Raw genomic sequence first — 27,474 nt, 5'->3', positions numbered from 1 at the left:
AGCGGTGTGCGCGGCCCGGGCGGGGCCGCCGCCGCCCCCGCGGCAGGTGCCGAGGCGCAGCATGGCCCAGCGGGGCGGGGGGCCGCGGCCGCGGGCGCTGGCGGAGCGGGCGGCCGACCTGCGGGTGAGCGACGGCGGCGAGCGGGGACGGGGACCGGGACCGGGACCGGGACCCTGCCCCGAGGGGAGCCCGGGGCGTGTGGGGCTGTCGGCGCGGCGCGGCGCGGGGGGGGGAGAGGGACCGTGCGTGGGTCTGGGATCGCCTGGGGAGTTCCGCTGGGCCGTGGGGGTCCCTGGCGGGGTGTGGGGCTGTGTGAGTGGTCGCCGTGGGGAGGTGGGTTCTCTGTGGGGCCCCCGATGGGGTGTGGAGCCATGCAAGGGGTCCCCCGTGGGGATGGGGGCTGTCTGTGGGGTTCCTGGCAGGCTGTGGGGCTGCGCGGGGTCCCTGGTGGGGTGTGGGGCCGTGTGAGGGGACCCCCCGTGGGGAGGGAGGCTCTCTGGGGTGCCTAGCAGGGTGTGGGGCTGTGTGGGGGCCCTTTTGGGGTGTGGGGAAGGGGACTCTCTGTGGGGTGGTGCACGAGGACCCCAGGAGGCGTGGGGCCGGGTGGGGGCTGGCTGGGCGGGCTGAGTGGGGGGCTCGGGGCCGCCATCGTGCTGTCGAGGCCTGCGCGCTGCCCGCCGCTCTGCGTTCCAGAACAAGATCGTGGACCGGTGCGAGCAGCTCCAGCTGCAGAGCGCTGCCATCGCCCGGCATGTGGACGAGGTGCTGCCTGCCAAGGACCAGGGCGTCCTGGTAAGTCCCTGCCCCTTCTCCCAGCACAGCGTGGAGCGGAGCTGGCCCCGCGTGCTCACCGTTCCCATCAGAGATTCTGAGCTCTCAGGGGGCTCATCGGTGTGCGGGGGTTGTCCCCCTCCTAGCCAGCTGCTTGTGCAAGTGGAGTGCCAGGATGCACCTGCAATTCCTGCTTCATCCGCCTAAAAAATGTACACAAACAGTACATTTCTTGGTGTTACTGTACAGCCATTGAACATCCCGCTAGGACCAGTCTTAATGATTCCTGATTTTAATTGTGCGTCGCTGTCACCAAGGACAAAAGACAGTTCTGGTGGTGGCTCTGTTTCCTGCTAATAGCAAATCCAGGAAGATCCGCAGAGGGATGGGACTCTGGTCCTTTGCAGGTTGTCACTTAGGTACCAGGGTTAGGCCAGGAGGCAGTAGGCAGGTTTGGGACTGGTTGTCCCGTTTACCTCTGCTTGCCTCGTGATGATTACTGTGGCTTGGGCTCAATTAACAGAGTAATCTTAACAGCTGAGTCCACAGAAAGCCAGCAGAAGCGGTTGGTGCTCTTGTTGGGGTTGAAGCAAGGCTGCTATTTGTCCTCTCTCCTTGGTCTGGCAGAACGCAGCCAACGCGGCGCGGGAGCTGGTAATCCAGAGGCTGATCTTTGTGGGGAATGCGTGTGAAAATGAAGAACAGCGGTTGCTGGAGAAGGTGCACGCAGAGGAGGAGCGGGCGCACCAAAGCATCCTGACCCAGCGGGTGCATTGGACTGAGGCTTTGCAGAAGCTGGCTGCCCTCCGAACCTACCTGGTGGACATGATCACCAACCTGGATGACCAGGGCTTGGTGGTGAGTATTGCTCCTTGTACCAAGGGACAGGTCAGTCAGCCCAGAAGTGCCCTAGACTTTTTATCATGGATATTATGGGGCTTAAATACGGTGTTTAGCAGCTTGCTGCACTGACAGCAAGGAGGCAGAGTTGGACAGGACCTACGTTTGCAGGTCTAGTTCAAGGAACCTCCTTCACTTGGTTCTGACAAGCCCCCCTGGTTTTTTGGTGGTTCTGCTCAGCCCAATGCTGCTTTTGCTTGCAGTGAGGTTCAGAACCGCCCAGGCTCAGGTCTCCAAGCTCTTGGCTGGAAGCTGCCAGCTCAGGACGGCTATGGGTTGAGAGCTGCTCTACAGCAGTTAATTGGGCCACCAGTTTTCTAGTGTTCTGTCTAGTTTTAATCAAAACATGACCCTTGGGAGCACCTGCAGCTCTTCTTGAAAGTCTGCCCTGTTGTCTGGCATACTTCTGTTTGGGATATCTACCATGCAAAGCAGGCCATGCTTCCCTTTGCTCAGTTCCTTTTCTGGCTATTAAATTGTCTCAGTTTACCCAAGCGATTCCTCTCATTGTAGATGCGAGCGGGTAGGCATTGCACCTCCTCTTCCTTGCTCTTAGCCTCTGCTTGCCACATGTAACGTTGCGAAGAGCGGGGCAGCAGCTCTGCTTGGAAAACAGAATCGATCCTACGGACAGAAGGTAGATGGCTGTTCCTTTGTGGGAAACACAGCTTCCGTCCTGCCCCAGGATCTTACCTGGCTGGGCTGTGGCCTCACTGTAGAGAGTAGAGGTTGGAGGGCAAGATCCGTCAGATGCCCGTGGCAGAAAACAGCGAGACCCTCAATTTCTCCTTTTATCCCGTAGTGGAGGGGTAATAGGGATCGTACGTTCTCCACCTTGGATCATTGGTGTTGGTATTTCTGTCTGTTGGGAATCGATACGTGTCGTGTCACAGGAAAGTGAAAGGCATGCAGAGCACCCTTTCGAGAGCAGCTCATATTTGAGCAGAGATCAAATATTTTCCTACCACTTTGCGAACTGGGCTGTACCTTGAGAACGCACCATTGCCAGTGGGTACAGAAACAAGTGGGACTGATGACGAGGTTTTCTGACTCTTGGCTTAGGTCCTCGGCAGCTTCACCCTTTATTGAAAGCTTTGGGGTTTGTTTGCTGCAAGCACAGGATGTTCTTGCAGCGTGCCCTAACGCGGTGGGGGAGGAGGGGGGACCTCAGGGCTGGGGTTTTCACACTCTGGGTAAGGCAGGGTGCAGCGGTAAGAGCTCCCAGATGCAGACAGGCTGGTCTCTACCAGAGGGTATGGAGTCAGAGCTGGTTTTTTGTGGGTCCGAGACTTTCCACCTGCCTCAGCTCTCCCATGTTTCCCTTGCGCCAGACGATCCAGCTGTACTTGCGGTCTTCTGCTGTCATGCCGCTTGCACGCACAGCAGAGTGGTGGCAGGCTCTGTCTGGATGCTCCCAGGCCCTTCTCGAACTATTTGTCACCCAGTCACCCAGTCCCACTGGCACAGCAGACATTACCCCTAGCTAGATGTAGAAGATGTATCGCCCTCAGCCATTCCCGCTTGTTCTCCGAGTCAGGGAGTGGAAAGTGCTGCAGCTGAAGGAAATGGATGTTGGATACTCCCTCTGCTCCCCAGGGCCAGCGCTGGGGAGAGGAGCAGTTTCTCTGGGTCAGGAAGGAGAACAGTGTTCCCTGGGTCCTAGGTTTGTTGTGCCCCAGGCTGTGTTTGGGATTTTATCTGTGGGGATTTCAGCTGTGATGACTCTTTCTCTCCTTGTCCCCAGCATGCAGAACAAGACATCTTTGAGAGGTTAGTACCTGGCTGCTCCTGGTCCTTTCCCTGACCCCTGCTCCAAGCTTGCCTGCACCCTCCGTGGCTCCCACTGTGAGCAGAGTGCCATTGCTCAGGCAGCAGGTGACACCCCCTCTTTCCTCCCTCGTGCTGCTTTTGTTGAGGACAAGGACAGAGCACAGAGATGCCAGCATGGCCTCTTGTCTCTGCTTCAGCCGCTGCGCTGCAGCTCAAGATGGAGGAGTCTTGGCACCTAGAAATGCTCCATGTGCAATATCTCCCCGGAGGCATGGCCAGGCGCGCTAGCCCTTGCTTATGGGAGACCTTCTCCAGCTCCTTAGTAAACTCCGCAGGGGTCCCTGGGAGATGGAGCAAGCCTGTCCCTGGCCTGATGGCAGGAGGTAGGATTGTCTGCCTGGAAAGCTGGCGTGCTCCATGCCTGGGGGGCTGCTGGCACAGCATCGCCCAGAGGGGCAGCACACCCAGGCTCCACACACACGCTGCCTCCTTCCCCGACAAAGAGATTGCATGGAGCGGAGAACCAAGTGCAGGTGTCAGCATTTCTGACAGTCATCATCAGTAACTTTGGGCTGCCCCTGCCTTGAGAAGGTTGCCCCCAAAAATGGGAAAAAAAAAAAAAGTGCCCTTGCATTTTTACAGGCATTTATTTCCGTGGCTGCTGCAAGGGTACTAGCTAGCACTGGTTGGACTCTGCTATCCAGAGGACTTTCAGGGGTATTTTTGCCTGGAGCCTGCCTGTAGAGTAAGAAATCGGCCGCAGCATATCACCAGCAGCCAGTGCCAGAGCCTTTAATTACAACCATGAATTCATGTGTGTACTGCTGGCCACAGGAACCCAGCAAATCCTCAATCTCCTTCCTATGCTGTATGAAACCCAGAGTCCCGGCTTGCTCTCCTGTTGTATCCCCCTGACAGCGAGCCTTTGTCGATAAGAGGGAAATCTGATTCTCTCACTGCAGCCTGTTCATTGTGCTCCTCTTGTACCTTGACAGCCGTTCTCAGACACATTTAATCTGTGTCTGCTGAGTGAGGAGGCTATTGACTCAGGCTGCTGAGATTGTATTTTGAAACACAGGTCCTTTCAGAAGGGACTGTAATCAAAACAAACCGAAAGTACCACTTGGGAGGAGAATTTGTCCAGAAACCCCTGGTGCAGTTTCTCTGTAGCAATTGTCCCTCTTGCAACTGCTCCAGCTCATATTTCTGTCGTACTTCCTAATGATCTTAAACACCTCCCAGCATTGGTCAATAAATCATTGTATTTCAAAATAACTCTTGTGTTCCTTTGCTAGGACAGAGGTGGCGGAAGGAATCTTAGAGCCACAGGAGTCCCCGAAGTTAAACTTTAATCAGACCTGTGTTCAGAGTCCACTGCTGCATCGACTATGGGCCTCCGCTGTTCTCTGCTGCATCGCAGGTCAGTGCCTCGCTCAGGTCTCACGCTCTTTGGGGATTCCTGCATGCTCATTCATGTTGTGCCCAAAGAAACACCCTGATGCTGTGTCAAAACATCCTGATGCTGTGTCCTGCCCAGGACATGGGTCATCCTGCCCTCCTCTGCTGTCCCAGCCCCTGCTAGTTGCTTGGAGCCCCCCGGGCAGGGGGGCAGCAGCAGCTGTAGGAGGTTCGGGAGGGGGGACAGGGGCTCGAAGCAGCTGGTTGTGGCTAAGAGGAGACCGGGGATTTGAAAAGACTGTGCCATTTATTGGCTCTGTTGATTAACCTCACTTGGTTTCTTTTGCTGTTTCCTGGGTCACTTGGTGACAGCCGTGAAGCTGATGCTGCCGTAGGAATCTCTCACAGAAATTCCTCTTTACCGCATTGGCCTGCTGGTGATTCTAAAAGAGGGTAAACTCACCCACGTGGTGTCTGTGAGATGCTCTGATGTGCTGGAAAGAGAAGTGAGTAAATGCAGTAGCTTTCTGATCATGAGCTGAGATTGTGGCTGTGCACGAGCTGGTGGTTTGTTAGAGACATTTGTGATCTGGTTCAGCTCTTGCTGTACAGCTGAGGTTGCATCAGAGGCATTCGTGAGGCCAGTGATGTGCTCTGGGTACGGTTTTACCAGCTTGGTGTTGGCTCTGTTGAGCAGGCAGAGGCGTTCTTCCGGCTGTGATCTGCTCAAATTGCTGATTGTGAAATGTTTGCTTTTACTCTTGCTTCCAGGCCGTCATGAGAGCATTTCAAATGTATTTTTTGTTCCTCAAAGGTGGCAATATCCTTCACAATTTGAAAACATTTGTCCTGTGTGCCACCTCATGAACAATCCCTGGAGTCATCTTCCCAAAGCTTTTGGATTAACCTTTGATTTTTGCTCATCTCGCTCTTGATGCTGATGAGCGGTTCAGTTTTTCCCTGTTTCCAGGTCCCTCTCCGAGGTATGCACTTCTGGCTTTTATTGCTCATGTGTTTTCCAGTATTAGCTTGAGAATCTGTGCGTACTGGACAACACCGTCATTTGTTTCTTCTACTGCAAACTCTGGTGTTGCTTTCCCTTTGTGATTAATTTCCTTCTGTTTTGAGCCTTCGAGTGGTGGCAGTCATGCAGACTCCTGCAGTTGTACATTGGCAAAGTTGCGCAGGTTCTCAGCAGATGTTCAGAGCTGTCAAGTCGTGCAGGAAACCTTTCCCTAATTGTTGTGACAAAGTTTTTTTCTGGATTTCTTTCCCAATAGCATCCTTGTCAAATGTAATGACTCTAAGGCATTCGATCCTAGCAGTGGGTCTGTTGGTGCTATTATTACCCTCTGGTCTGCTTTGAGGTTTTTTTTTGTTGTTACATTTAACATGCCATTATTGCATGCTGAGGATGCCTGCCATCTCCTTGCTTACCTCACTAGTTCATAGTCCATCCAGGACCTAGCCTTAGAGCTTTAATATTAACTGCAGTGGTCCTAGCTTTTGTTAAGATGCAGTAATGTTATGTTTCACTTGGTGGTCCCTCCTGCCAAAGGCAGTTGAACAGATGGCAGTCTTGTTTATTTGCTTGAAAAGAGTAAATTCCTAACCTTGACGGTTTGCTCTGTAGCCTCTCAAAAACTTGGAAACCAGCAGGCAAAAGAACCTCCATTTCACCCTCAAAAATAAACATGATTCCTTTGATGTCTTTACTTGGCATCCAGGCTTCTGTATCACTTACGTTTGGGGTTGGCAGCTTCTTCCTTAAACCGAGAGATGATGTAAATCTCCTGGCACCACTCTGGGAGGGATCTCAGTTCATGGCCACCCGTGTTAGTCCTGCTGGGGGGCAGGAGAGTGGTAATGTTGGCTGATGGAGGCTGCGGGGATGACACAGACTGAAGCTGTCCCAGCTGGCTGAGACGTTGGGCTGCTCCGCGGTGACCTTCTGCACCAGGGACCAGGCTGGGTCTGGTTTCTACTTTGGTAGAAAATCTAGAAACTTTGGTAGAAATCTAGCTACGAGGATTTTAATTTCAGATGTGTGGGTTTGGAAATGGGAACTTGGATTTTTAAAAGTAGTAAAATGTGCTGCAGCTAACACATACGTACTTGACAGAGATGTTAACCATGTTAGCTTACTTACTCGGCATCCCTTGTCTCTCTAAAGTGGCAGGGCCACTGTACACAGAGAAAATAGATTTTGGGGTGAGATGAATTCCCAGTGGAATTGTTCATCAGAATATATGGGAATATCTGGAGGGCAGATTTAATCATGACAAAACACTTGTCTGTGTGGGAAAATTTGTTGATCTGAATTACTCTGCTGTTACTCTGCCAGCGCTTCCCCTCCCTCAGATACTCTCCTGTAATCATAATTCCACAACGAAGCTACGTGGGTGTCATTGGGGTGATATTTCCTCATGCACATGATTCCCGTACATGAACACCAGAATGCAACCCCGTACCTAGGTTAGATGTGTGTTACGCAATATGAGGTTTAGTGCCCTTCTTCTGTCAGAGGAAGATAAAGTCTCATACTGCTCCATTTTCTGTGAATTCTTAGCAGTGTTTGGCTTCCTGGAAAGTCAACCTACAAATAGGCAGTGTGGGCAAATATAGCTGCGGAGACCTGTGGAGGGCACAGCGTGGCAGGCAGGCATGCTGCAAAGCATTTGGCTGCTGCTCAGTGAAATAAATCATCAAATGAATGAGGTTGTCTGCTTCAGCTGCAAGGGGATGCTGTCTTCAGCTCCTCTTTCTGCTCGCTGTTGCCTGCAATAGCTTCCACCTAATGTGCAAGTGTGCGTGACACTTCCACATTGTCTAAACTGATAAATCAGCCTTGGTTTGTCTCCTGCCAGGGAGCACCAGGGCAGTTGCTCTTCTAGGAAACCCCTCGACCAGCGCTGCTGCTTTTCAGTGCCACTTGCTGGTTGGAGGGATGCTGACCTGGGTCCGCATAGGTGCTGGAGCAAGTCGGGCTTTGGGACCACCCCACTGAGGCTGCAGCATAATGGTTTGATTCTTTAAGGGCCTCATCCTGCCACATGCTGGATGCTGAGCAGAGGGTGGTTGGGAAACGGCTGGAGCAGGCATGATATGGTAGAGCTCTTGCTGGTGGCAGGGCTGGGAGAGCAAATGACTCACCTGCTCCAGCCTTGTTTCTGTGGTGGTTTAAGACCCAGAATGAATGAAGTGAGGGTGGGGGAAGGCAGGGCAAGGAGGGGCACCTGCAGGTAGAAACTTGCTCTCCCCAGGAGCAGGTAAGTCAGCTGGGCATCAGCCTCATCTCTTTGCTTAGTGAATTTACCAAGTGAGGGAAACACTTGTGCAGTTATTCAGCCCTCGCACGCAGTCTGCAGACCTGCTGAGGGGTCTCATGGGGGGAGTGTGTGGCCAGGGCTGGGTGAGCAGTGCTGGGTGCTGTCAGCCTGCGGGGGCAGGCATCCTCCGGGCCCGCCTGGCTCTCACCCCAGGCTGCAGATCACTGGGTTTGTGCTGTGGCAAAACCAAATCAAGTCATGGCCATGTTCATCTCTAACGCCTGGTGCCACCTTGGTGGGTTGATTAATGACTTGGGCTTTATAAGAGGAAAGGGATTTCCCCTTTCTAGCCCTCTCTGTTCCTTCTCATTCCTGTATTACCAGCTTTGCAGGTTTTCTGCAAACAGCCCTGCCATCCTTCTGCAGGCTCTTGACTCACCCCGGCTGTGGGAGGAGTAGTCAGGTCCTACTCACCCACAGTGGGGGTGGGAAGGAATGGGGGCTGCGGTTGGGGTCTCTCCCAAAAGTGGGATGAACCAAACCTGCTGAGTTCTATTTTGTGGGGATTCGGGCCAGGGTCAGAGTAAGATAAGCAGCATCTTCTCTGACTCTGCAGGACTTCTAGCACGAGGGTGGAGAGGTGTCTGGTGAAGTCTGGGCTTTGATGAATCCCTGCATTGTTCTGGCCCTGGCTTAAGAGGGGAAGCTGGGGGGAACTGCTGTGCTGGCACCCAGCCCGAGCCTGAGCCCCTAACACTGTGTCATCCCGGAGGAGCAGATGGGTCTGCAGGAGCGATGTGCGAGGACAGGGCTGTTGCGATTGTGCTTCTGATGGCCATGACTTCTTCGGGTGGTTCAGGTGGGGGCCACTGAGTCGATACTCACCGCATGGCTTCTCTTGCAGGCTCACAGGAGATTCACATCGATGAGAAAACTGTCAGCCCCCACCTCAGCCTGTTGGAAGACAAGAAAACCCTGACCTTCAGCCCCAAGAAAGCAAAGGTGGACTTGGACTACCCCGAGCGGTTTGACCACTGGCCCAATGCTTTGGCTACTGCGGCTTTCCACTCGGGAGTCTGCGCGTGGAAGATCAACGTGGAGAAGAGCTGTGCCTACAAGCTGGGGGTTTGCTACAGCTCCCTGCCGCGGAAGGGGTCTGGCAATGAAGCCCGCCTGGGCTTCAACACCGTCTCCTGGGTCTTCTCGCGCTACGACAAGGAGTTCAGGTTCCTGCACGCCGGGCACCCGCAGGCGGTGGAGCTGATCAAGTCTCCGGCTGAGATCGGGGTGCTGGTTGACTTTGCGGGAGGGGAGGTGCTCTTTTACGACCCCGATTCCTGCACCATCCTCTTCTCCCACAGGGAGACCTTCACAGAGCCCCTCTATCCTGTCTTTGCTGTGGCACACCAGAGCATCTCGCTTGTCCAGTGAGCGAAGCATTGTGCTTACTAGGGCAGGTGAATATACAGCTGTATATACAGTGACTGTATATACGCTATACAGTACCTTTATGGGGGAAAGGAGCCCAGACAGGGCTACTGGCTTTTGTACAGTGGTGTTCAGATAAGACCTGCCTTCAGACTATATCTGTTCTTCACGTGTTTTATGGCAGCTTTCCTCTCCTGCGAGAGGCTACGCCCACCCTGCGTCTGCTGTGCCATGGTGAGGTGTCAGGGTAATGCCTGGCTCTGCCAGCCGCTTTTAGGTGAATCATTTAATTCCTCTCTGACCAAGGGCAGCTTTCCAGCCTAATGGTGGGCTTTAGAAAACAGGAGAGGTATTTAGGATGTTTGGAGAAATGGCAGGGAGGAGGCACATGGAAAGGGCCATCATTGGGACACAGCTGGAGACACTGTTTGGGACGAGCCACCCTATGCTAGAACAGGGACAGTGTGGGGGCCATCACCCGTGGCAGACCCACGCCAGGGCAGGGGCACCCCTGAGGGGCTGTGACCTGTGTTGGAGCCCATGTCAGAGCAGAGGAGTAAGAAGTGAGGAGCAGCAGAAAGAAACCTAACCTGAGCTGCTCCTCACCTTGCCAAAGGGAGTGAGGGGGGTTGAACGTAATGTGGCAAAAACATGGGGAGCTGACGTTAGGCAGGGAGGAAGGAGAGGTGTTGGACTGAAGTACAGCCAGGAAGAAAGGGAAACACCTTTCCTGCCCGTTTGAAATTTGTCATCTTTATTTCTCAATACCTAAATCAGTAAAGTTTGTTAATTGGCAGTATATGGAATTAAGTGAAATTGCCCAACTCCAGCCTGTTTTGCCCACAGCAGGAGACCTGCAACTGCCTCCTGGCCACCGCTGTCAGGAAGGGGGGATGCTGGTGAGGGGGCAAACCTGGGGTACACCAAGGTGTGCAGGGCTCATGTGCGGGTTTCCTGGGTGCTGTACATGGGCAGACCTTCCCTGGGACAGGACCAACCCCAGCTCTGCCAATGCGCTTGCACAGGGGGGTGACTGAGAATGGATAAACCTCAATGTCTGCCTCCATCCCTTCTGCCAGAATGAGCCTTCTGGAGTACAGCCTGACCCAGTCCCCAGCTCCGTTAGGGGAAGACACCACCGCTGACCCTCTTACATAGTGTTTTTAAAGCTATGAAAAACATCAGCAGCAATGCTGAGCGTCAGATACATTTTATTGCATTAACACCTCTCCTGCTCCGCAGGCAGTCAGAAGTGCTCACTTGTTTCCCTGCCCAACCAGCAGCAAGAAATCCCGCGCCAGGACCAGTTCGCTGCTCAGCAGCAGCGCTGGTCCTCCTCTGAAACGCAGCTACCCCTTCTCAATAAGAGCCAGGAGGTGGGTGAGTGTGGGCAGGACATGCTCAGGGGGCACCTCTGGCTCCTCACCCTGTCCGGCAGCCCGGAGCAGAAAGCTGTGCATGCCCACGGCTTGGGCTGCCCTGTAATCCCGGGTGTAGCTGTCCCCCACGTGAGCCGCCTGCTCCGGCAGGACCCCGCTGAGGCGCAGCGCTTTCTCAAAGATCCTCCTGTCCGGCTTGGCGAAGCCCACATCCTCGGAGGTGAGGACAAATTCAAAGTGGTGCCGCAGGTTGCACTGGGAGAGGACGTTTTCCAGCCGGTTATCGAAGTTGGAGACGACCCCCATGCGGAAGCCGCGCTGGCAGCAGTGGCTCAGGGTCTCGCCGGCTCCTGGCAGCACCTCCCAGTTCTGGGCACTGCAGAAGTCACAGTAGAGTTTTTCCGCTATCAGCGTCAGGACTCCATCTTCGTGCACGCCCGAGAGCCTGAAGGTCTGCTTCACAACGTCGACCCACCACTGCTGGGAGCTGAGGCCCTGACCTCGGCCGTAGTTGGGGAAGCGCCGGCTCTGGGCTCCGTATGCCTCCTGGAAAGACCGACTGAGAGCCTCCGGCTGCACCTGGACCCCGTGAGCCCAGGCCTCGGCCGCATAACTCTCCCCCACCGGCTGCCGCAGCCGCAGCAGCGTGTCCTTCACGTCCCACGTTAGTAAGCGGAGCCTAAGCATGGCTTCGGTAAAGCTCAGGACTAAGGGAAACCTAGAACAAACAGGGAGGTGAGAGCCGGACACTCTGCTGAAAGCGAGTCGGTGCCGAGCGGGGCTCGCGCCGCGGGGGTGTGGGCACCGGCCCTTTGTCCACATCACACCCACTGGTGTCAGTGGCCCCCGTGGGGGGCTCAGGCCCCCTCTGGGGTCTGCATCGAGTCATGGCGGGGGAGGGAAGGCCCTGCTCTGAGTCCCAGGGTGCAAAGTCTCCCAGGCCGGGGCAGCCCCCCCGTGGGTGCTGCAGCAGGGCCCTGAGTGGGACTGCTGGGTGACCCGGGGGGGCAGGTGCGCGTGGGGCTGTACCCACGGGGTAAGGGGGGGGGCTGGGTGTACGGGGCGTACGCGGTGCTGAACCCGGGGTGTTGGGGGTGGGTGTACGGGGCGCACGCGGGGGTGCACCCGTGACGCGTGAATGCGGGCGAGTGGGGTCCCCGCGGCTCACAGAGGGGCTGGAGGGGCGGGATGGACCCGGGGCTCACCGGGCTGGGTTCCCGGTGCACGGCGGGGGGGGGGGGGGGGGCTGGCTGTGCGGCAGCGTGGGGGTACACGCGGTCCCTCGGCCCAGGGGCGGCCCCGCCCCGCACCCACCTGCGCAGCTCCCCGGCCGCCCCGGAAGCCCCGCCCCGGAAGCCCCGCCCCCAACCCCCGGAAGCCCCGCCCTCAGGCCCGTCCCGCCGCCGCCGCCTCCTCCTTCAGCCACCGCAGGAGCTGCGGCGCGAAGTACGTGATGATGGCGTCGGCCCCTGCGGAGAGACGAGACGCTGGAGCCGCCCCGCGGCGGGGGGGGGACAAGGGGACGGCACAAGGGGACAGGGTCGGGGGACGTGGGGGGGGGAAGCAGGCCTCGGGGCCGGCCGCCTCACCTGCTCGCCTGAAGGCCGTCACCGCCTCCCTGACGGCAGCCTCCAGGCTGAAGGCCCCGGCCTGGGCCCCGTGCCACAGCATGGCGAACTCCCCCGAAACGTGGTAGACGGCCAGCGGGTGGGTGGGGTGCTGAGGGGAGCACCCGGGGAGGGAGGTCAGCCGGCGGGCAGAGAGGACACCCCTCCCTGCGGCCCACGGCCCCTGCCCGCAAGACGTGAACAGTCACAGCCCCCCCGGTTTGGATATATCCAAACTGGCCATCCCAAACGCGCGCCTCTCCTGCCCACCCCACCCCTCCTCCTCCAGGGACACCCAGTGCCCTCGCTGGCACGCCAAAGGAGCTTACTCGTGCCTTGACATCCCTCACAAGGTCCAGGTAGGGCATCCCCGGCTTCACCATCAGCATGTCCGCTCCCTCACGCACGTCCCGGTCCTGTGAGGGGAACACGCGCGCAACCCCGGCAGCTCGGGCTAGAAGAACATTTTCCAGCGAATCCACAGTTGGTTTTCCTCAGAAGTTTTGGCCTGGTGGTTGGTTTTCCCAGGACGGATCACAGGAGGGTTTGGTGAGCCCCTAATGGCCACAGGAGCCCACAGACAGGCTGCCATGGGCAAGAGACGACGCTCCCCTCCACAGACACACAGCGCCTGGGGAGAGCCGGTGGCCGTGTGTCCCTGGACCTGACACCCCAAGCCACAGCAGGGTATGCGGTCACCAACCCCACAGCTCCCAGCGCACAGCCCTCCGGCCCATGCTGTGGACCAGCTTTCTGGCAGGCTGATGGGCCTCATGTTTTGCTTGTGGAGGGGGAAAACCCTTGACCATTTCAGCTAGTGTGCCTCCTACCCCCTTTTGACTCCATCACCCCTGACCTTGCTCTCCGCCAACCCTGCTGCACTTCTGGGTGTGAAGGCTTGTCACCTAGGTACCACGTGAGGGTTTTTCAGTCCCCACAGCCGTAAACCCACAACCCTTGGCGCTGCCCTGGACAGCCTGACGCTGGCTCACTCACCACGGCACGCATCGCCAGGCCCCTGGCGCCCGGGGGCAGCTGGTAGCATCGCCTGTCTCCAAAGGCGGGTTTGGATAGCGCAGCATCCCTGGTGACAGGCAAGGCAGAGGGCAGGGGATGAGGACCAGCACAGCTCCCCATGCCTCTTGCCTCGTACAGCTTCAGCAACATGAGGACAGGCTAGGACAAGTGCCTGAGCCATCAGGGCCAGTAAAAGGGGGACTCTTCTGACCCACATCAGCACCCCAGGATCAGCAGACCCCCAGTGGAGGTCCAACAGGTCCAGGCTGTCCCTGGGAGCCATGCTTCAACACCTGCTGCCCTCCCCGTGCCCAGAGTCTGGGGTAAAATCGTGTCAGACATTTTCCTTTTGCTCTTTTCCGAGGCAGGTTCCTCAGGGATGCCCTGTCAGGTTCAGGCCGTTCTTGGGATGAGGTCTAACAAACAGCTGACTGAGCTGAGGCTTGTTCCTGAAGCCACCCTTTGCGGCAACACTGGCTCCTGCGACTCCCCTCCTCACTGCTCCTGGCAGCTGCAGGCAGTTCGCTGCCTGCCCAACTTGCCACCAGCACCCAGGACGAGCAGTTGAAGGGGTGGGATGGAAGATCATCCAGGTGATCTTCCCACCAGCCCGCCTTTCCTGGGCAAGGTACACTTGACTCCCTTTTGCACCGGGAAGTAGGAGGAGAGCACTCCAAAGCGACCAGCATGGCCCCAGCTGTGGCCCAGGCTCTGTCCGAGGCCCGTTCCCAAGTAACTGTCTGGGGACACACATCCTGGCCAGCCCAGCCCTGGCTGGGGACAATCCCAGCTGAGGGACAGACCCACCTGAAGGGACCGTAGAAGCATGAAGCAAACTTGGCGCTGTAGCTCATCACCGAGACCTGCAAAGGAGAGCGGAGCCCTGAGCACCAGAAGCTCGGTGCTGCATCCTGGCACCAGGGCAGTAGTGATTCCCTCCCACAGCTGTTTTATAGTCTGCCCCACAACCTCCTTCCCCTGCCAGAGGCCTGGCACCTTGCTGTCCCCATGTCCAGCCAAGGACATTCCCCTCCTGCATGCACCGGGGCGGGGAAATGCCTGTGGCATGTCCTGGGCAAGGTAGTGTTTGCTTCTCCCACTGCTTGCCCAGGTCCTGTTGTGGTGCAGCCTCCTCGTGGACATCGCTCCTGCCTTTGGCACATGCAGATCCTGAGCTCACCTTGTTGCCCAAGTCATTGGAGATCAGCGCCACCTTCATGGCCGCGATGCGCCCATCCATCATATCTGAGGGGGCAACGATGTGGCAGCCTGCAGGGAAAGACCAGAGATGCCGAAAAGTGCCCAAGGCTGTGACTTTGCCTGCAGGAGGAGGTGACCCCAGGGCCAGAGGGGCCCCGGGTGTCTGCAGCTCTGCCAGGGCCAGCGTGTGGAGGGCAGGGGAAGTGTCCTCCGGCTCAGAGCAAAAGCACTCTCAGTTGGAGCCAGGCCCAGTTTGCTTTTGGGCCTGCTGAAAGTGAGAGGGGATGAGTCTGTGAGAGTCAAACTTGGGTACCACTGCCAGGACACTCCCCACCTGCTTTGGCATAGGCCAGTGCCACTTCTGCCAGCCGCTGGCAGCTGAGCTCGTTCTGGATGGTGCCGTCTTCACGCAGGATGCCTAGGAGAGAAACCTGGGGTTACGCAAGCGGCTGGATGGCCAGTTGCCTCAATCCCTAGACTGGGACTGTGGCTCTCAGGACAAGCTATGGAGATGCTCAGAGCAACAGCGGGGAATGTGTTAAGGGAGCTGGATAAGGACCAGGAGACCAGTGAGACAGCCCCCCAGGGACTGGACACAACATGTGGGTGCTCCAGGGAAGGGAAGACAGAGATGGGGGACACAGACAGGCACTCAGACAGATTCAGGTGGCCTGAGTGGGTGCCTTAACCACCCGTGCCTCCCACCCTGCTGTCAAAACCCTGGAGAGGTCTCCCAGGCTCAACTGCACCAGCACTGGAGAGCCAAGTCTTGGGGCAGGAGCTGGCCAGACCTCACCAGCACATGGAGCTCCACAGCAGAAAATGGCAAACTCCCGGAGACTCCCAGTACCAGAAAAATGCCCAAAGAGCAGCTCAGGACCCCAGGCTGTTCGCTCACCGCAGTGCCCATGGGATGTGTAAGGGCACAAGCAGACATCACAGGCAATTAGCAACTCTGGGAACGTGGAACGGATCTTCTTGATTGCCTGGATGGCAGGTGTGTCCTCTGCATCAGCTGCAGAACCTCTCTCATCCTGTGAGAAGAGAAATGCCTCAGTGCACACAGCCAAGGGCTTCCCACCGGCTCCTCCATGGCAGCAGTTCTGCCCAGGAAATGTTTGCTGAACCGTGAGGCCCTGTAACACAGGGCAGTATGACCACCGACAATGGAAAAGGGCAATGGAGTAATGCCTCTGAGCAGTGAGTGCAGGTCTTGGGGCCACCTGCTCTGGGAGCTTTTTGGGTGTCACTACAGTCTCCCATCCCCGTCCTGCTCTGCTGAGCAAGGTGCAAGCATGCCCAGAGATGCTGAGCTGCTCCTGTTTGATCAGGAGACCCTCCAGCCCCACACGGTGCTCCCACACCTCTGTAGCTACCCCAAGGCCCCTGCCCCCACCACACACACTGACCTTGTGGACCTTGCTGGGCACCCCAAAGATGAGCACACACTTCAGACCGTCTTCGACAAGGGGACGCAGCATCCCTTCCAGCTTGTTGACTCCGTACCTGAGAAGAGCAAGTGTAGGGGGGCTGCCAGGCACCCAGACCTGCTCTATTGGGCAAGCTGGTTTCTGACTTGGATACTGGTCTGTGAGCGATCCAGCATCCACAAGCATCCACACCAAGCAACAGCTGGAGGTACAGGGGAGGTGTTGCCTGAACATTGGGAGGAACAATCCGGGACGTTATCTGGGCCTACAGGAGCGTTATCTACCCGGCAGGGACACACTCTGCTCTGAAAGGATGAGCATGCCCTGCCCTTGGATCCCTTATCTTAGCGTCCCTGTTGCAGATCCAGCCCACCTCCCTACAGGACCACCCTGGGGCCTCTCTGACCACAACCCTGCTAATATGGCAGCAGATGAAGACAGGAGCTGCCAGTCCAGCAAGATCTAATGCACAACCGGAGGCCACATCCTTGCACAGGTTTTCTGGCTGCCGCTGGAAACCCTGTTTGCTTCCAACATCCCTGTGTGCCCAGCCCCCACAACGTGGGAGTGCTCTGGGACATCATGAGACCCTGGCACTATCTCTGCCAGTATTGGTACTTTCCCAGCATCCCCACTATGATTCCTTCCACTCCCTTGGCAGAGAAATGCTCCTGCCCTGCCTGATCCTGGGGGATCCCCAAGGCAGGGACCACAGAAGGTTGGAAGTGTCACCCCTGGCCCATGGTCATCTCAGGCCATACATCAACCCTGCTTGGGCATGGGCCACAGCAGCGACTGGCATGCAGCTTGGCAGGGCTGGATTCTTACCTGGCTTGTCCAGGGAGGCTGGGAATCGGCTCCACTGCATCAGGGCTGTCACTGCAGGAGGTGGATGGGACAGAGATGCGAAGACTCAGTGTGAGAAGGAAGTCCCTACCCCAGGCTTGTCCATGGGGAATCTTTTGGGAAGTCCAAGCCTAAGAGCTCAGGGAGCACCTATGCCAGTCAACCTGAGCTTGGTCCATCCCTAACCCAGAGAGACAGAGCTCACTCACGTGACAAAAATGGGGTAGATGAGGTTGGAGGCATTGAAGGTGGTTGCCGTACACTGCCAGGAGCGTAGCACCGGGTGGAAGTAGCCACTGTGCAGAAGGGAGTCTGCCTGCATCTTGGGCCTTCGCGAGGAGGTTGTGGAAGGAGAGCCTGAAACACCAAAAGGAACCAGCAGGCTGGTTAGTGGCAGCATCCTGGTAAGCCACTGCTATCGGTGCATGTGAGGAGGGGGCTGAGATCCAGGCAGCCACTGCAGGACCGTCCCTGTCCTGCTCCAGGCACGAGCTGCAGCCCAGCCAGCTTCATCCCAACTCTCCCGGGCGCTGCCCCGCACTGGGTGGGTGTTGCAGGACCCCGCATCAGCAGTCACAGCACAGCACTTCCCATAAACGGGGATGGTGCTGACTCCTCCCCACAAAACCTTCCAATTCTGTGTGTGAAACCACCAATTTACAGCCAACAGCATCCTCCCACAGCAGAACCACATTCACACGGTTCAGCCCTACCACACTCCGCAGGCTCTGTCTGCTTTAGCTTGTGTAACTGTACCAGCAGTTTTCTAATGATGAGACGGTCATTGCTTAATTAGTCTTATTTTTCCTTAACACTGTATAATTGTGTGATACAGCTTTTGTATACAGAGCAGTCAAAAGCTGCTCTGCGTAGCATGAAGTATTTGCGGCTACAGTGTACAGGTACAGTTACAGAAGAGTATGGCCGCTGGAGGGGAGAGAGGTGCTGGATCATCCTGAAGACACCAGGGCTTTAAGCCCTGTGGTCACACAACTCCGGTGGCCGATTACTGCTGGATAAGGAAAACTTAGGAGTTTCTAAGGGAGTTGGGCAAAACTGATTTCAGGGGTAACAAAGAGCAATTACTCAACATACATAAATCAAATGTTAGTTACGTTATTGTTGAAACTTTTCCTGTAGCAATATTTTATTTTTCTGTAACAGTTAGATCTAGTAATTCTGCAATTAGACCATTAAGATTTAAATTTCCACTAGCACTGAAATCTCACCAACATGTGGTTGGAGGGAGCCAGGGGAAGGCAGCTGCCCCCAGACAAGGCATTTGGCTGCAGCACAAAAGAGAGCAGCTGTTACAGCCCTGGGAAACACAACTTCAGCAACAGACTGTTTGTACAGAGTGGCTTCAAGGACTTCTGCTGGCTGCACACACAGGGACACATCCTACAAATACCCCGCGCAGAAGAGCCGGGAGTTCCCTGGGAGACAAACAGCGTAAGTCCCTTAGGGAGACGACAGATTTTGTTTTGAGAGTTGAAACCCAAGGGAGGCAAGGCAGGAGGAGAGCTGGAGACAGGCTTCCGAAAGAGCAAGCGGGATTCCTCTGCTGGCACCCCCGGACAGGGCAGGGCTTCCTGCTCTGTCCGGGGGTGCCAGCAGAGGACACAAGGATGGGACCCGTCTCAAGGGAGCAGCCCCACGGTCCCAGTCCCATTCCAGGAAGCATTCCCCAGCAACAAACCTCACTGCCCCCAGCTCTCTCCAGAGAGCAGACATGGCTCACACAGTCCAGGGCAGAAAGTTTTACACCAGCCAGCAACAGAGCTGGGCAGGACATGGCCCTATTCTTCTGGAAAACCTTTAATCTGAGGTGTTCACCTATTTTACACACTCAAGACCCTTCATATATTCTAATGCTGAGCCAAATTCTCAGTCTGTATCAGGCCACCCCAGTGCATAGGGCACTTGTAATGTAGGGGCATCAAATTCAGTCCAGGGCTTGAACCGAGTCTTTCATACCCCCAGCAATCACCTCTGCTTGGGGATGGGGGAAAAGGCACCTCTCAGTTACTTACAGCCTAACATGTATAAAAAAAAAATGTATAAAAATATCAGATGGTGCTTGTGGGGGATGCAGACCAGCTGACGGGCATGCTGGCAGTGTCACGGCCTCACTTGGCAAGTAATTTTTAGCCCTGGAAAGCTGCCGCTCCAGTCCTTACTCGCAGGGAAGGCGACAGCCCTTGGGTGAACTGGAGTTGGCAGCTCCAGCGCAGTGGCTCGGCTGCTCAGGCAGGGCTCCAGGCAGGGCTCCAGGCAGGCAGCAATCGAGAACAAAGGGCTCAGTGAACAAAACCCACCTCGAGAATCCAAAAAATGCTTTAAACAGTTAATCCCACAGGAGGAAGGGGAGCGGGGACTGGGTGGGACCAGAGGCACCTGACTCTGTATGAGACAGATAGAGGCCACAGCTCCAGAAACTGCTCTCTCCGGGCAAGGAGGTGGGCACCCAGTGGAATTGCAGAGCGGAGATAACAGCCCGGAGATAACAGGACAGGGGGGCCCCAGCAGAGCACCTGTCTACTGTGAGGGCAGGGGAGCCAGGGCCCTCCTTACGAGCCCCATGTGCAGGAGAAGCTGCCACCAGCCAAGGGCTGCAGGCTCCCCTTGCCCAGGCAGGGCACCCGATCGGATGAAGGCACCAGGGTCTTACAGCCACAGAGCTGCCATGCGCCCCACAGCTTCCCAACAGCTGGGGAAGGATGGCAGGGATGCAGAGCAAGGATTGGAAGAGTGCCATAAGGGACCGTTGCACCACACATGCTGTGCCCTAGAACAGGGCTGTTTCCCCCCGAGATCCCCTTAGGGATCCCAGCAGAGCACACGGGCCTCTTTCTCTGACATTAAGGGCCCAAATCTGTCTTTCGAAAGCAATATCTGTTTCATGCACACCAGAGCATCAGTAAGGAGGAGTTTAACAGCCCTGCAGCTCCTTCCCAAGCAAACAGCTCCACAGCAGCGTGGTTTCACCTTTGCTCCTCCATGGCAGGACTGCTCGAGAACCAGCCCAAACCCGCAACACCTGAACCCACACCTTCACCCAGCCCGGGCCTGCCGTGGTGATCCGAGTGCCTCGCTGTATTCGAGGGGAGAGAAGTGACTGCAAAATGAGAGAACCACGCACACACCACCCTCCTGTTTGTACTAGCACAAATTAAACAAACTTAGCGGACAGGCTGAAGCCAGACCCAACGTATGCCAACGGTGAGCTGCAAAGGTCTGCTCCAGCTGCTGACAGCACTTGCGAGCCAGCAGCTGCCTGTTCCCTGGCGAGATACGAGGAAGTTGCTTTCCAGCATTTTGGGATATGGAAACGCACGCAGCCTCATCCTGCGGTGCACAGCTATTTAACTGAAGTCCTGGAGATGCACAAGCTCTGGAAATCCCAAGTGTGAGCAGGGATGGACTAGAGCATACTAGGACAGCGGAGCTCCCCGGGGGAGACAACGGAGCTGCGGGTTAATTAACAGTCACTAACAAAGGTCAAGATGTTATAAAAGATTTCATCTTCTAGGTGGGATCTGGAAATGGGGATGCTCGGGGCAGGGGGGGCTGTAGTTACACGGCATGATGAGCGGGAGCTCAGGACTGACTCCAGCCCGCAGCATCATGTGCTGCTCGGTGATTTCGCCACGTTTGCCACGGTAACCGCGGGTTACCGAGCAAAAACCGGGCTACCCTTGCTGCCTTATCGAAGGCTGCCTGCACCCTGCCGGCACCCAAGTGGTGCCTCCTTGCCCGGCCGGGCCCAGCCCCTGGAGTCGTCCCCATCTCCGGCCAGCCCTACCAGAGGCCGGGGTCGGGGACCGGTGGGGCCAGAGCCGAGGCGGTCGCCCCGGCCCCAGCTCCGGCCCCCCCGGTCCCCGGCCCCGGCCCCGGCCCCGGCCCCCGCACTCACCTGCCGCCGCCGCCGCGTCCCGCTCCGGCCGTGTGACTCTTCCCTGAGCCCTCGCGATTTACATAACCCCGCCCTACCCCTCTGATTAGCATAGGCACACCCACACAGGGATGGCGGCGGGAAGTCTCGCGCGGCGGAGCGCGGGAAAAGGCTGGAGGCGGTGTGGTGTGGGGGGGTGTGCGCTGGGAGGGGGCGGGCGGAGCAGGGTTTTGAGGGGGTATGGGGTCTGGAGCAGGGCTGGGTGGGTATGGAACAGGGCTTTGGGGTGCTGCAGGGGGGACCTGGAGCCAGGTTTTGGGGTGCTGGGGGGGCTGGAGCAGGGCTTTGGGGTGCTGGGGGGGTCCAGAACAGGGTTTTGGGGTGCTGCAGGAGGACCTGTAGCCAGGTTTTGGGGTGCTGGGGGCGTCCAGAACAGGGTTTTGGGGTATTAGCAGGGCCCAGAGCAGGGCTTCGGGGTGCTGCGGGGGCTTGCCAGGCCAAGGGAGGCTGGAGCCACACTGCAGGCCTGGCAGCACACATGCAGGACAAGCTATTTTCTCCATCTCATCAGAGCATGGGAGATGCACGGATCATGTTTATTAGTCTTCAGAAAGATCAGTCAAATTATAAAGCATTTTTCCCCAAAAGGGGCTTACTCTAATAGATACTTTCTCATGGTGGCCTGTAGCTCCCACAGGATAACATCGTTTCCTTAGCCTGCTGCAGTACATAAACACCAACCCAGTATCTCTCCTCTCTTTCCCCCCAGCCTAGCGCCTCTCACCGGGAGCAAGGGCGAGCTGAAGGCTCCTTCCACCAGGTATACAAACACCAGCACCCAAACCTCACTTCACAGATAACTGGAAATCTCCTCTCTTCCGAGTTTCCACGCTTCCCTTGCTCCTCTCAAAGGCGAGTTTGCAGCAGTCTTCATCCCCCCTTTGCTGTCAGCTTCTCCCTAAACAATTTCATAGTGAGTTTGCTTCTGCCTTCACTGCACGCTCAGATGCGTGCTTATGCAATCACAACCACCTCATTTTATTACTGACAGAAATAAGAGACTCCACTTCTGTAAAAAATCTGGCTTTTATTTAGATATTGTTCCCTTCCAGAATATACACCCCAGATACGTACTAGAAAAGGAAAAAAGAAAAGAGGAAAAAGAGCTAGAAGGAAGGCCTTTTTTGTTATTGGAGATCTTGGGAAGACATCAACTCAGTCTTTTCATCTGTTACTGACTGCATGCCAGTAGAAACTAAAGAGCAGAAAATCTTTGTTGATTCATTTCTTTTCAGGAGCCAGGCTTCTGTGTGTGAGAAGCCATTGTGCCGTGAAAGCATAAAGGCAGGGTTGCTCTTGTAGGTGGCTAGCTCTGCATCAATTTTTTTGTGAAAAGGACATACTATTCCTCACAAGTGCTATTTCGAAACTGCTCATCAGCAAAACTTGTAGATTTTACTTCAACATACCTAAAACTTTCCTCCAGTTTCCTTCACCTCAGTTAAGTTCAAATATCAGGTTTTTTAGTCTTCAAAAAGATCGGTCAAATAAAAAAGCATTTTTCCCAAAAAGGAGCTTATTCTAACAGATACTTTCTCAGAGAAGAGAAAGGCATCAAAGCTAAGAATTCAAGTATAAAAGAGCAAACCTATATGGGTACTAGGAATACAAACAGCTTGTTTCAACCCATCTTTCTTGAAGGACCTATTTCAAAAACCACAGGCCTGAGGCTGGCCCTCCTAGGTGGAGCATCCCGTCCTCACTGCCTTCCTGGAGCCCATCACACTGGGAGGCTAGCTGCATCTCTGGAATGACTGTCAAAGGCTAAAGATGGATCTTGGATGTCATTAGTCCATTGCAGCTGGGAAAAGGAAAAAAACCCAACAAGATCCACCACTCTGTTCTACCACATTTAAACTTGCTGCAGTCACCAACCTGTCTGCAGGAAACTGCAGCTCTGCAAAGGAGGGAAAGGAGGTGAGACCATCAGATCCACTGGTGCCCATTGCTGAGCTGCAACAAATGTACCACTTGATACAGCCGCCTTTTTTCATCCCCAATACACACTGTAGCTGTTCGTTTTGCTTCCGATTTTTAATAAAATTCCTCTTGGTCTCCCAGGGCTTTAAAGACACAAAACAAGCACTTTTGGTATTTAGTTTACACTCTAAGTGCTGTGAAGTTTTTTTGATTCAGGTTGATTTGGGCGAGAGTCAGCCAAGTGGACCACTGGTCCTTGTACAGTTGTACTGTATTGCTGCATAAGACTGGGAAGGTTAAAAGACACAGTATCACTGTCACAGTTACAGCAGGAAGAGAAGGCACAGCCAGAATGCAAGAAAATGAAGGAAAAACACAAGTCACTTGGATAAAAAGCGTCAATGTTCAGCTTCCAAGCCTCCTGACATCATCATGTAGATTCTAAGCCCCAAAGGGTTAATGATCTATTTGATTCCACCCCTGACTTAACAAGCTTATTCAACAGTCTCTCAAGTTCTCCTGGCCAGCTGCTGTACTGACCATCTGACATTTCTTTTCTCCTCTATTTCAGAGCCAACTCAGCATAAAAAGCCCAGTCCCATTACTGTCTGTTCAGGACCTGGGGAGGGTGCGAAGCCCCCTGTGCACAGGGAGGAGTAGTCCTTCCACGAGAAAAGCTTTTGCAGAAGTCCTTTATGTACAAGTTAAAGCCAAAAAGGGACGGGCTGCAGAGGAACAGTACAAAGCTCTACTGGAAACAAGAGGGGACACAGCAAGGTTGATTTACAGCATTTATATCCCTCTGAAAAAAACCCAGCCCCTGCACACATCTCGTCAGCAAGCTCAGTTGTCCACCTCTTCCTCATCATTTTGCTCTTCTTCCTCCATCCTTTCATCATCGTCATCATTCTCTTCCTCTCGGCTCTTATCTTGCTCCTCTGAGTCTGCCTTCTTGTCTTTATCCTTCCTTGCTTCTTTCTTTCCTTTCTGTTCACGCCTGTAAACTAAAAAAGAAAAAGAGAGAACACTGAAAAACTGCAAGCCAGTGTTTCCATGGCATGAACAGTACAGGAGCTGAAGTCCAACATCCACTTGCTCTCCAGGCTTACAAGGGGAGCAGTGAACTCATAGCAGCAACTCACCCTATTATTTGAGCTGTGCTGACCAGCTCCATAGGAAATCAGGTTAAGTTTCAGCAGAAAAATGCTGAAAAGGACGCAGGAGTTCACATTTACAGGCAGCACCTAAGACTTTCCTTAGATAAACATAATAGGGGAGTGATAGAAGATGAGACTTTCCCAATCCTCATCAGTTGTGAAATAATGTTATCCCAGTCCTGTTAAGGTGCACATTATTTATTCCCCAGGCAAACTGCAATGTAGGATGCTGGTCAAAGAGAAGAGAAACAAGACAGGCAAGTAAGTGTTGCTTGTCCAGTGTTCGAGGGAAAACAGGACTTGGTGGTAATTAGACTCCCTCGACATGAACTGAGGACGATACCTTCCAGTGATTCTTTCAAAGGGGCTACAAATCGCTGAAATTCCATTTCCTCCATGGCAGAGAGAACATCGCTGGCATTCAGCGTTTTCCTCTTCCCCTTCATGGCAAAGTTATTTGCACTAGTCAAAAACAAGAAGGAAAATAGAGGTAATTGGTATTGGTATCCATTTAGTCTTGTTTATTAAAGTCACAAGCAACTTAAAAAAAAAAAAAAGCCATCTCCTAAACATTTGGGTTTTTTTTAAATCACTTACTAATAGTTTAAGACACCTTCTTGTTTACATTGGCTGTTTGTGCTTTCGTCTAGTCGCACTGCTTTCCCACAACATTAGTTTTCTGCTTGCATGGACCTTTTCTACAACCAGGGGGAAGGAGAAAGTCTGAACATTAGCTGTAAGGTGACAATTCCACAAAGCCGTGTGAGTACTTAACACCAGAGAAGTGACTGCCTGCACAGCATATTCTGAGCCACCCCAAAGACATTACTGTGTCCTCTGTGGCCAGCTCCAAGGCTGACTAGTTTGGCTCACGCTTGCCCTAACGCCGCTATGTGGTGAGTAGCCTGGAAAGCGAACAAAGGGCTCTCGCCTTTGCCAGGAAAAGCCACGAAGCCATATTCTAAGGCTAATGGCAGTTTGGGACCTCTCTTGTCCCTGGTGGGGTTGGAGCATCTCTGTGTAGAGAGCCAAGCTGCTTTCCCCACAGGTGTTAAGGGCAGTCCAAACCTGACTGCTGCAGTCTGGCAGACTGGGCTACACTAAAGATCATTTTATGTATATAAACAGACAATACCGAAACAAATACTCCAGGATGGCCAGCAGAGAGGTGAATTATAAATCAACTGCACTGGTTATCTGATGTAACAAATTCTTACCATGATGTTGCATAAAGCACAAACACACTTGCCGCTCGAGATATTGCACTCCGAGCTTCTTTGGAAATATTTACTCCATCAGGAAGCTGAAAAAAAAAATGCAAGTTTTATCAGCAGCTTCTATAAATGACTTAAACTTGCATAATTCACGTGTCAGTTCTGTTAAGGCATTCAGAGGGCTCAGCACAGCTGGACACTAAAGGTTGATCTCAGATGCTATCACAGAAACTTTGATGCCAGCTGAAAGCCAACCGCAATTTGGCTGCCTTCTCTCAAATGCAACAAGCTACACAGAAGCAAAATACCTTCTGCATCAGCGGCGGGTCCGGCCACGCTCTCTGGGGCCATTCACCCGATGACTACCAACCTCCTGACACAGACCAGTCACTCTGCCGTATCCAGATCCATTCAGCAACGTCTCACAGCTCAAGACCAAACATATCATTAAGTCAACGACTGGGAATTATTCTAGATTTTCATACAGACAGCGAATCGCTTCTGCTCTGACGCCTTTGGGGACCTGGTTCGCCGAGTCCCGCTGCGAGAGCTCCCCTGCCTTTGAACTTCTACTTTCGGACATTACTGTGTCGTGACTGGGGGGTTTTGGGGCCCGGACCCTCCCTCGGGCCCCGGGGCCCTCACCGAGAGCCCATCTCCCCGCAGGAGCCCTCGGGGACACAGCGCGGGCGGCGGCCGGCTCCGCCGCGCTCCCCAGGGCGGCTCCTCCCGGGGCCCGGGCACGTTTCGGGCAGCAAAACCGCGGAGCCACGAACCCTCTGCGGGGGCTGCCCGGGGAAAGCCGGCTCGCCCTCCCGCCCCCCGCCGCGGCGGGAGGCCCCGCTCCCCCGGGACCGGCACCCACCGCCTCCTTGATGATGCGGGTGATGACGGCGTTGGGCAGGTTCAAGTCCTCCGGTCTCTCCGCCATCCTGGGCCTCCTGCAAGGCAAACGGGGCGTCACCGGGCGCGGGCGGCGATAGGGGCCGGGGGCGGGGGGGGGTGCGTGTGGGCAGCCCGGCCCGCCCGTACCTCGCCCGGGGCGGCCACGCCGAAGCGCGCGCTCAGCCGCTGCCCCCTCCCCTCCGACCCGTCCCGGCGTGCAGCGCGGCCCTTCCCGCCCGCCACCGCGGCCGCCGTTGCCTGGTGACGGGACGGGCGGCGGGGCGGGAGGGGCCATGAGGGGGAGCGGGGGGGGGGGGGGGGGGGGGGGTGGGTGTCCGTGAGGGGGAGCGCGGGGGTGGGTGTCCGTGAGGGGGAGCGGGATGGTGGGTGTCCGTGAGGGGAGGGGGGGCGTGGGTGTGGAGGGGGAGCGGGGGGTGGAGGGGGGTGAGGGGGAGGGTGGGTGGGTGTCCGTGAGGGGGGGGGGGGTTGTCCGTGAGGGGGAGCGGGGATGGTGGGTGTCCGTGAGGGGGGCGCGGGGGTGGGTGTCCGTGAGGGGGAGGGGATGGTGGGTGTCCGTGAGGGGGAGCGCGGCGGTGGGTGTCCGTGAGGGGGGAGCGGGGATGGTGGGTGTCCGTGAGGGGGAGCGCGGGGGGGTGGGTGTCCGTGAGGGGGAGCGGGGATGGTGGGTGTCCGTGAGGGGGAGCGCGGCGGTGGGTGTCCGTGAGGGGGAGCGGGGATGGTGGGTGTCCGTGAGGGGGAGCGCGGCGGGGGTGGGTGTCCGTGAGGGGAGCGCGGGGGGGGGGGGGTGGGTGTCCGTGAGGGGGAGCGCGGCGGTGGGTGTCCGTGAGGGGGAGCGGGGGGATGGTCTTTGTGGGGTCCGTGAGGGGGAGCGCGGCGGTGGGTGTCCGTGAGGGGGGAGCGGGGATGGTGGGTGTCCGTGAGGGGGAGCGCGGCGGTGGTGGGTGTCCGTGAGGGGGAGCGGGGATGGTGGGTGTCCGTGAGGGGGAGCGCGGGGGCGGTGGGTGTCCGTGAGGGGGAGCGGGGATGGTGGGTGTCCGTGAGGGGGAGCGCGGGCAGTGGGTGTCCGTGAGGGGAGCGGGGGATGGTGGGTGTCCGTGAGGGGGAGCGGGGCGTGGGTGTCCGTGAGGGGGAGCGCGGCAGTGGTGTCCGTGAGGGGGAGCGGGGATGGTGGGTGTCCGTGAGGGGGAGCGGGGATGGTGGGTGTCCGTGAGGGGGAGCGCGGGGGCGGTGGGTGTCCGTGAGGGGGAGCGGGGGCGGTGGGTGTCCGTGAGGGGGAGCGGGGGCGGTGGGTGTCCGTGAGGGGGAG

The 27,474-nt window shown here is 56.1% G+C and overlaps 4 protein-coding genes across 8 annotated transcripts; 1 reads left to right on the top strand and 3 right to left on the bottom strand.

The window, feature by feature from the left end:
* The first annotated feature begins 4 nt into the window (after positions 1–4).
* BSPRY (B-box and SPRY domain containing) lies at positions 5–9,693 on the top strand. Its single transcript, XM_030000855.2, has 6 exons — positions 5–124; positions 695–793; positions 1,400–1,630; positions 3,417–3,442; positions 4,738–4,862; positions 9,014–9,693. Exons 1-6 carry the CDS (start codon positions 62–64, stop codon positions 9,538–9,540), a joined length of 1,071 nt encoding a protein of 356 aa, XP_029856715.1. The 5' UTR covers positions 5–61; the 3' UTR covers positions 9,541–9,693.
* Positions 9,694–10,731: 1,038 nt separating this feature from the next.
* HDHD3 (haloacid dehalogenase like hydrolase domain containing 3) lies at positions 10,732–12,257 on the bottom strand. Its single transcript, XM_030000859.2, has 2 exons — positions 12,231–12,257; positions 10,732–11,634 (listed from the first exon to the last, which is right to left on the bottom strand). The coding sequence occupies exon 2, from the start codon at positions 11,601–11,603 to the stop codon at positions 10,887–10,889; it is 717 nt and encodes a 238-aa protein (XP_029856719.1). The 5' UTR covers positions 11,604–11,634; positions 12,231–12,257; the 3' UTR covers positions 10,732–10,886.
* ALAD (aminolevulinate dehydratase) lies at positions 12,248–21,022 on the bottom strand. Of its 4 annotated transcripts, none has more exons than XM_041119582.1 (12): positions 20,933–21,022; positions 17,226–17,373; positions 16,999–17,049; positions 16,150–16,246; positions 15,639–15,774; positions 15,075–15,158; positions 14,721–14,809; positions 14,348–14,403; positions 13,520–13,607; positions 12,853–12,939; positions 12,506–12,707; positions 12,248–12,385 (listed from the first exon to the last, which is right to left on the bottom strand). In XM_041119582.1, the coding sequence occupies exons 2-12, from the start codon at positions 17,336–17,338 to the stop codon at positions 12,303–12,305; spliced, it is 1,086 nt and encodes a 361-aa protein (XP_040975516.1). In that variant the 5' UTR covers positions 17,339–17,373; positions 20,933–21,022; the 3' UTR covers positions 12,248–12,302. The 4 variants fall into 4 exon arrangements, with proteins under 4 accessions (XP_040975516.1, XP_040975517.1, XP_040975515.1 ...); XM_041119583.1 differs by having other exon boundaries at positions 17,226–17,376; positions 20,939–21,000; XM_041119581.1 differs by lacking the exon at positions 20,933–21,022 and adding an exon at positions 20,727–20,816.
* A 956-nt stretch (positions 21,023–21,978) lies between these two features.
* POLE3 (DNA polymerase epsilon 3, accessory subunit) lies at positions 21,979–26,417 on the bottom strand. Of its 2 annotated transcripts, XM_030000868.2 has the most exons (5): positions 26,295–26,417; positions 26,128–26,203; positions 25,266–25,351; positions 24,392–24,510; positions 21,979–23,895 (listed from the first exon to the last, which is right to left on the bottom strand). In XM_030000868.2, the coding sequence occupies exons 2-5, from the start codon at positions 26,191–26,193 to the stop codon at positions 23,735–23,737; spliced, it is 432 nt and encodes a 143-aa protein (XP_029856728.1). In that variant the 5' UTR covers positions 26,194–26,203; positions 26,295–26,417; the 3' UTR covers positions 21,979–23,734. The 2 variants fall into 2 exon arrangements, with proteins under 2 accessions (XP_029856728.1, XP_029856727.1); XM_030000867.2 differs by having other exon boundaries at positions 26,128–26,381.
* Between the last annotated feature and the right edge of the window lie 1,057 nt (positions 26,418–27,474).

This window comes from Aquila chrysaetos, chromosome 24 (assembly GCF_900496995.4).
Source record: "Aquila chrysaetos chrysaetos chromosome 24, bAquChr1.4, whole genome shotgun sequence".
NCBI classification, from domain to species: Eukaryota; Metazoa; Chordata; class Aves; order Accipitriformes; family Accipitridae; genus Aquila; species Aquila chrysaetos.
Note: the sequence above shows the minus strand (reverse complement) of the source record. Positions and strands in the feature narration are given on the sequence as shown.

Coding starts and splice junctions, on each gene's coding strand:
- BSPRY (XM_030000855.2), top strand. CDS start 62: ATGGCCCAGCGGGGCGGGGGGCCGCGGCCGCGGGCGCTGGCGGAGCGG. Junction 125..694: donor AGCGGGCGGCCGACCTGCGG/GTGAGCGACGGC, acceptor TCTGCGTTCCAG/AACAAGATCGTGGACCGGTG. Junction 3,443..4,737: donor GAACAAGACATCTTTGAGAG/GTTAGTACCTGG, acceptor TTCCTTTGCTAG/GACAGAGGTGGCGGAAGGAA.
- POLE3 (XM_030000868.2), bottom strand. CDS start 26,193: ATGGCGGAGAGACCGGAGGACTTGAACCTGCCCAACGCCGTCATCACC. Junction 25,352..26,127: donor CCCGCATCATCAAGGAGGCG/GTGGGTGCCGGT, acceptor TTTTTTTTTCAG/CTTCCTGATGGAGTAAATAT. Junction 23,896..24,391: donor TTTGAAAGAATCACTGGAAG/GTATCGTCCTCA, acceptor TTTCTTTTTTAG/TTTACAGGCGTGAACAGAAA.
- ALAD (XM_041119581.1), bottom strand. CDS start 20,805: ATGGGGACGACTCCAGGGGCTGGGCCCGGCCGGGCAAGGAGGCACCAC. Junction 15,775..16,149: donor TGCCCAGCAAGGTCCACAAG/GTCAGTGTGTGT, acceptor CTCTTCTCACAG/GATGAGAGAGGTTCTGCAGC. Junction 14,810..15,074: donor ACTGGCCTATGCCAAAGCAG/GTGGGGAGTGTC, acceptor CTTTCCCTGCAG/GCTGCCACATCGTTGCCCCC.
- HDHD3 (XM_030000859.2), bottom strand. CDS start 11,603: ATGCTTAGGCTCCGCTTACTAACGTGGGACGTGAAGGACACGCTGCTG.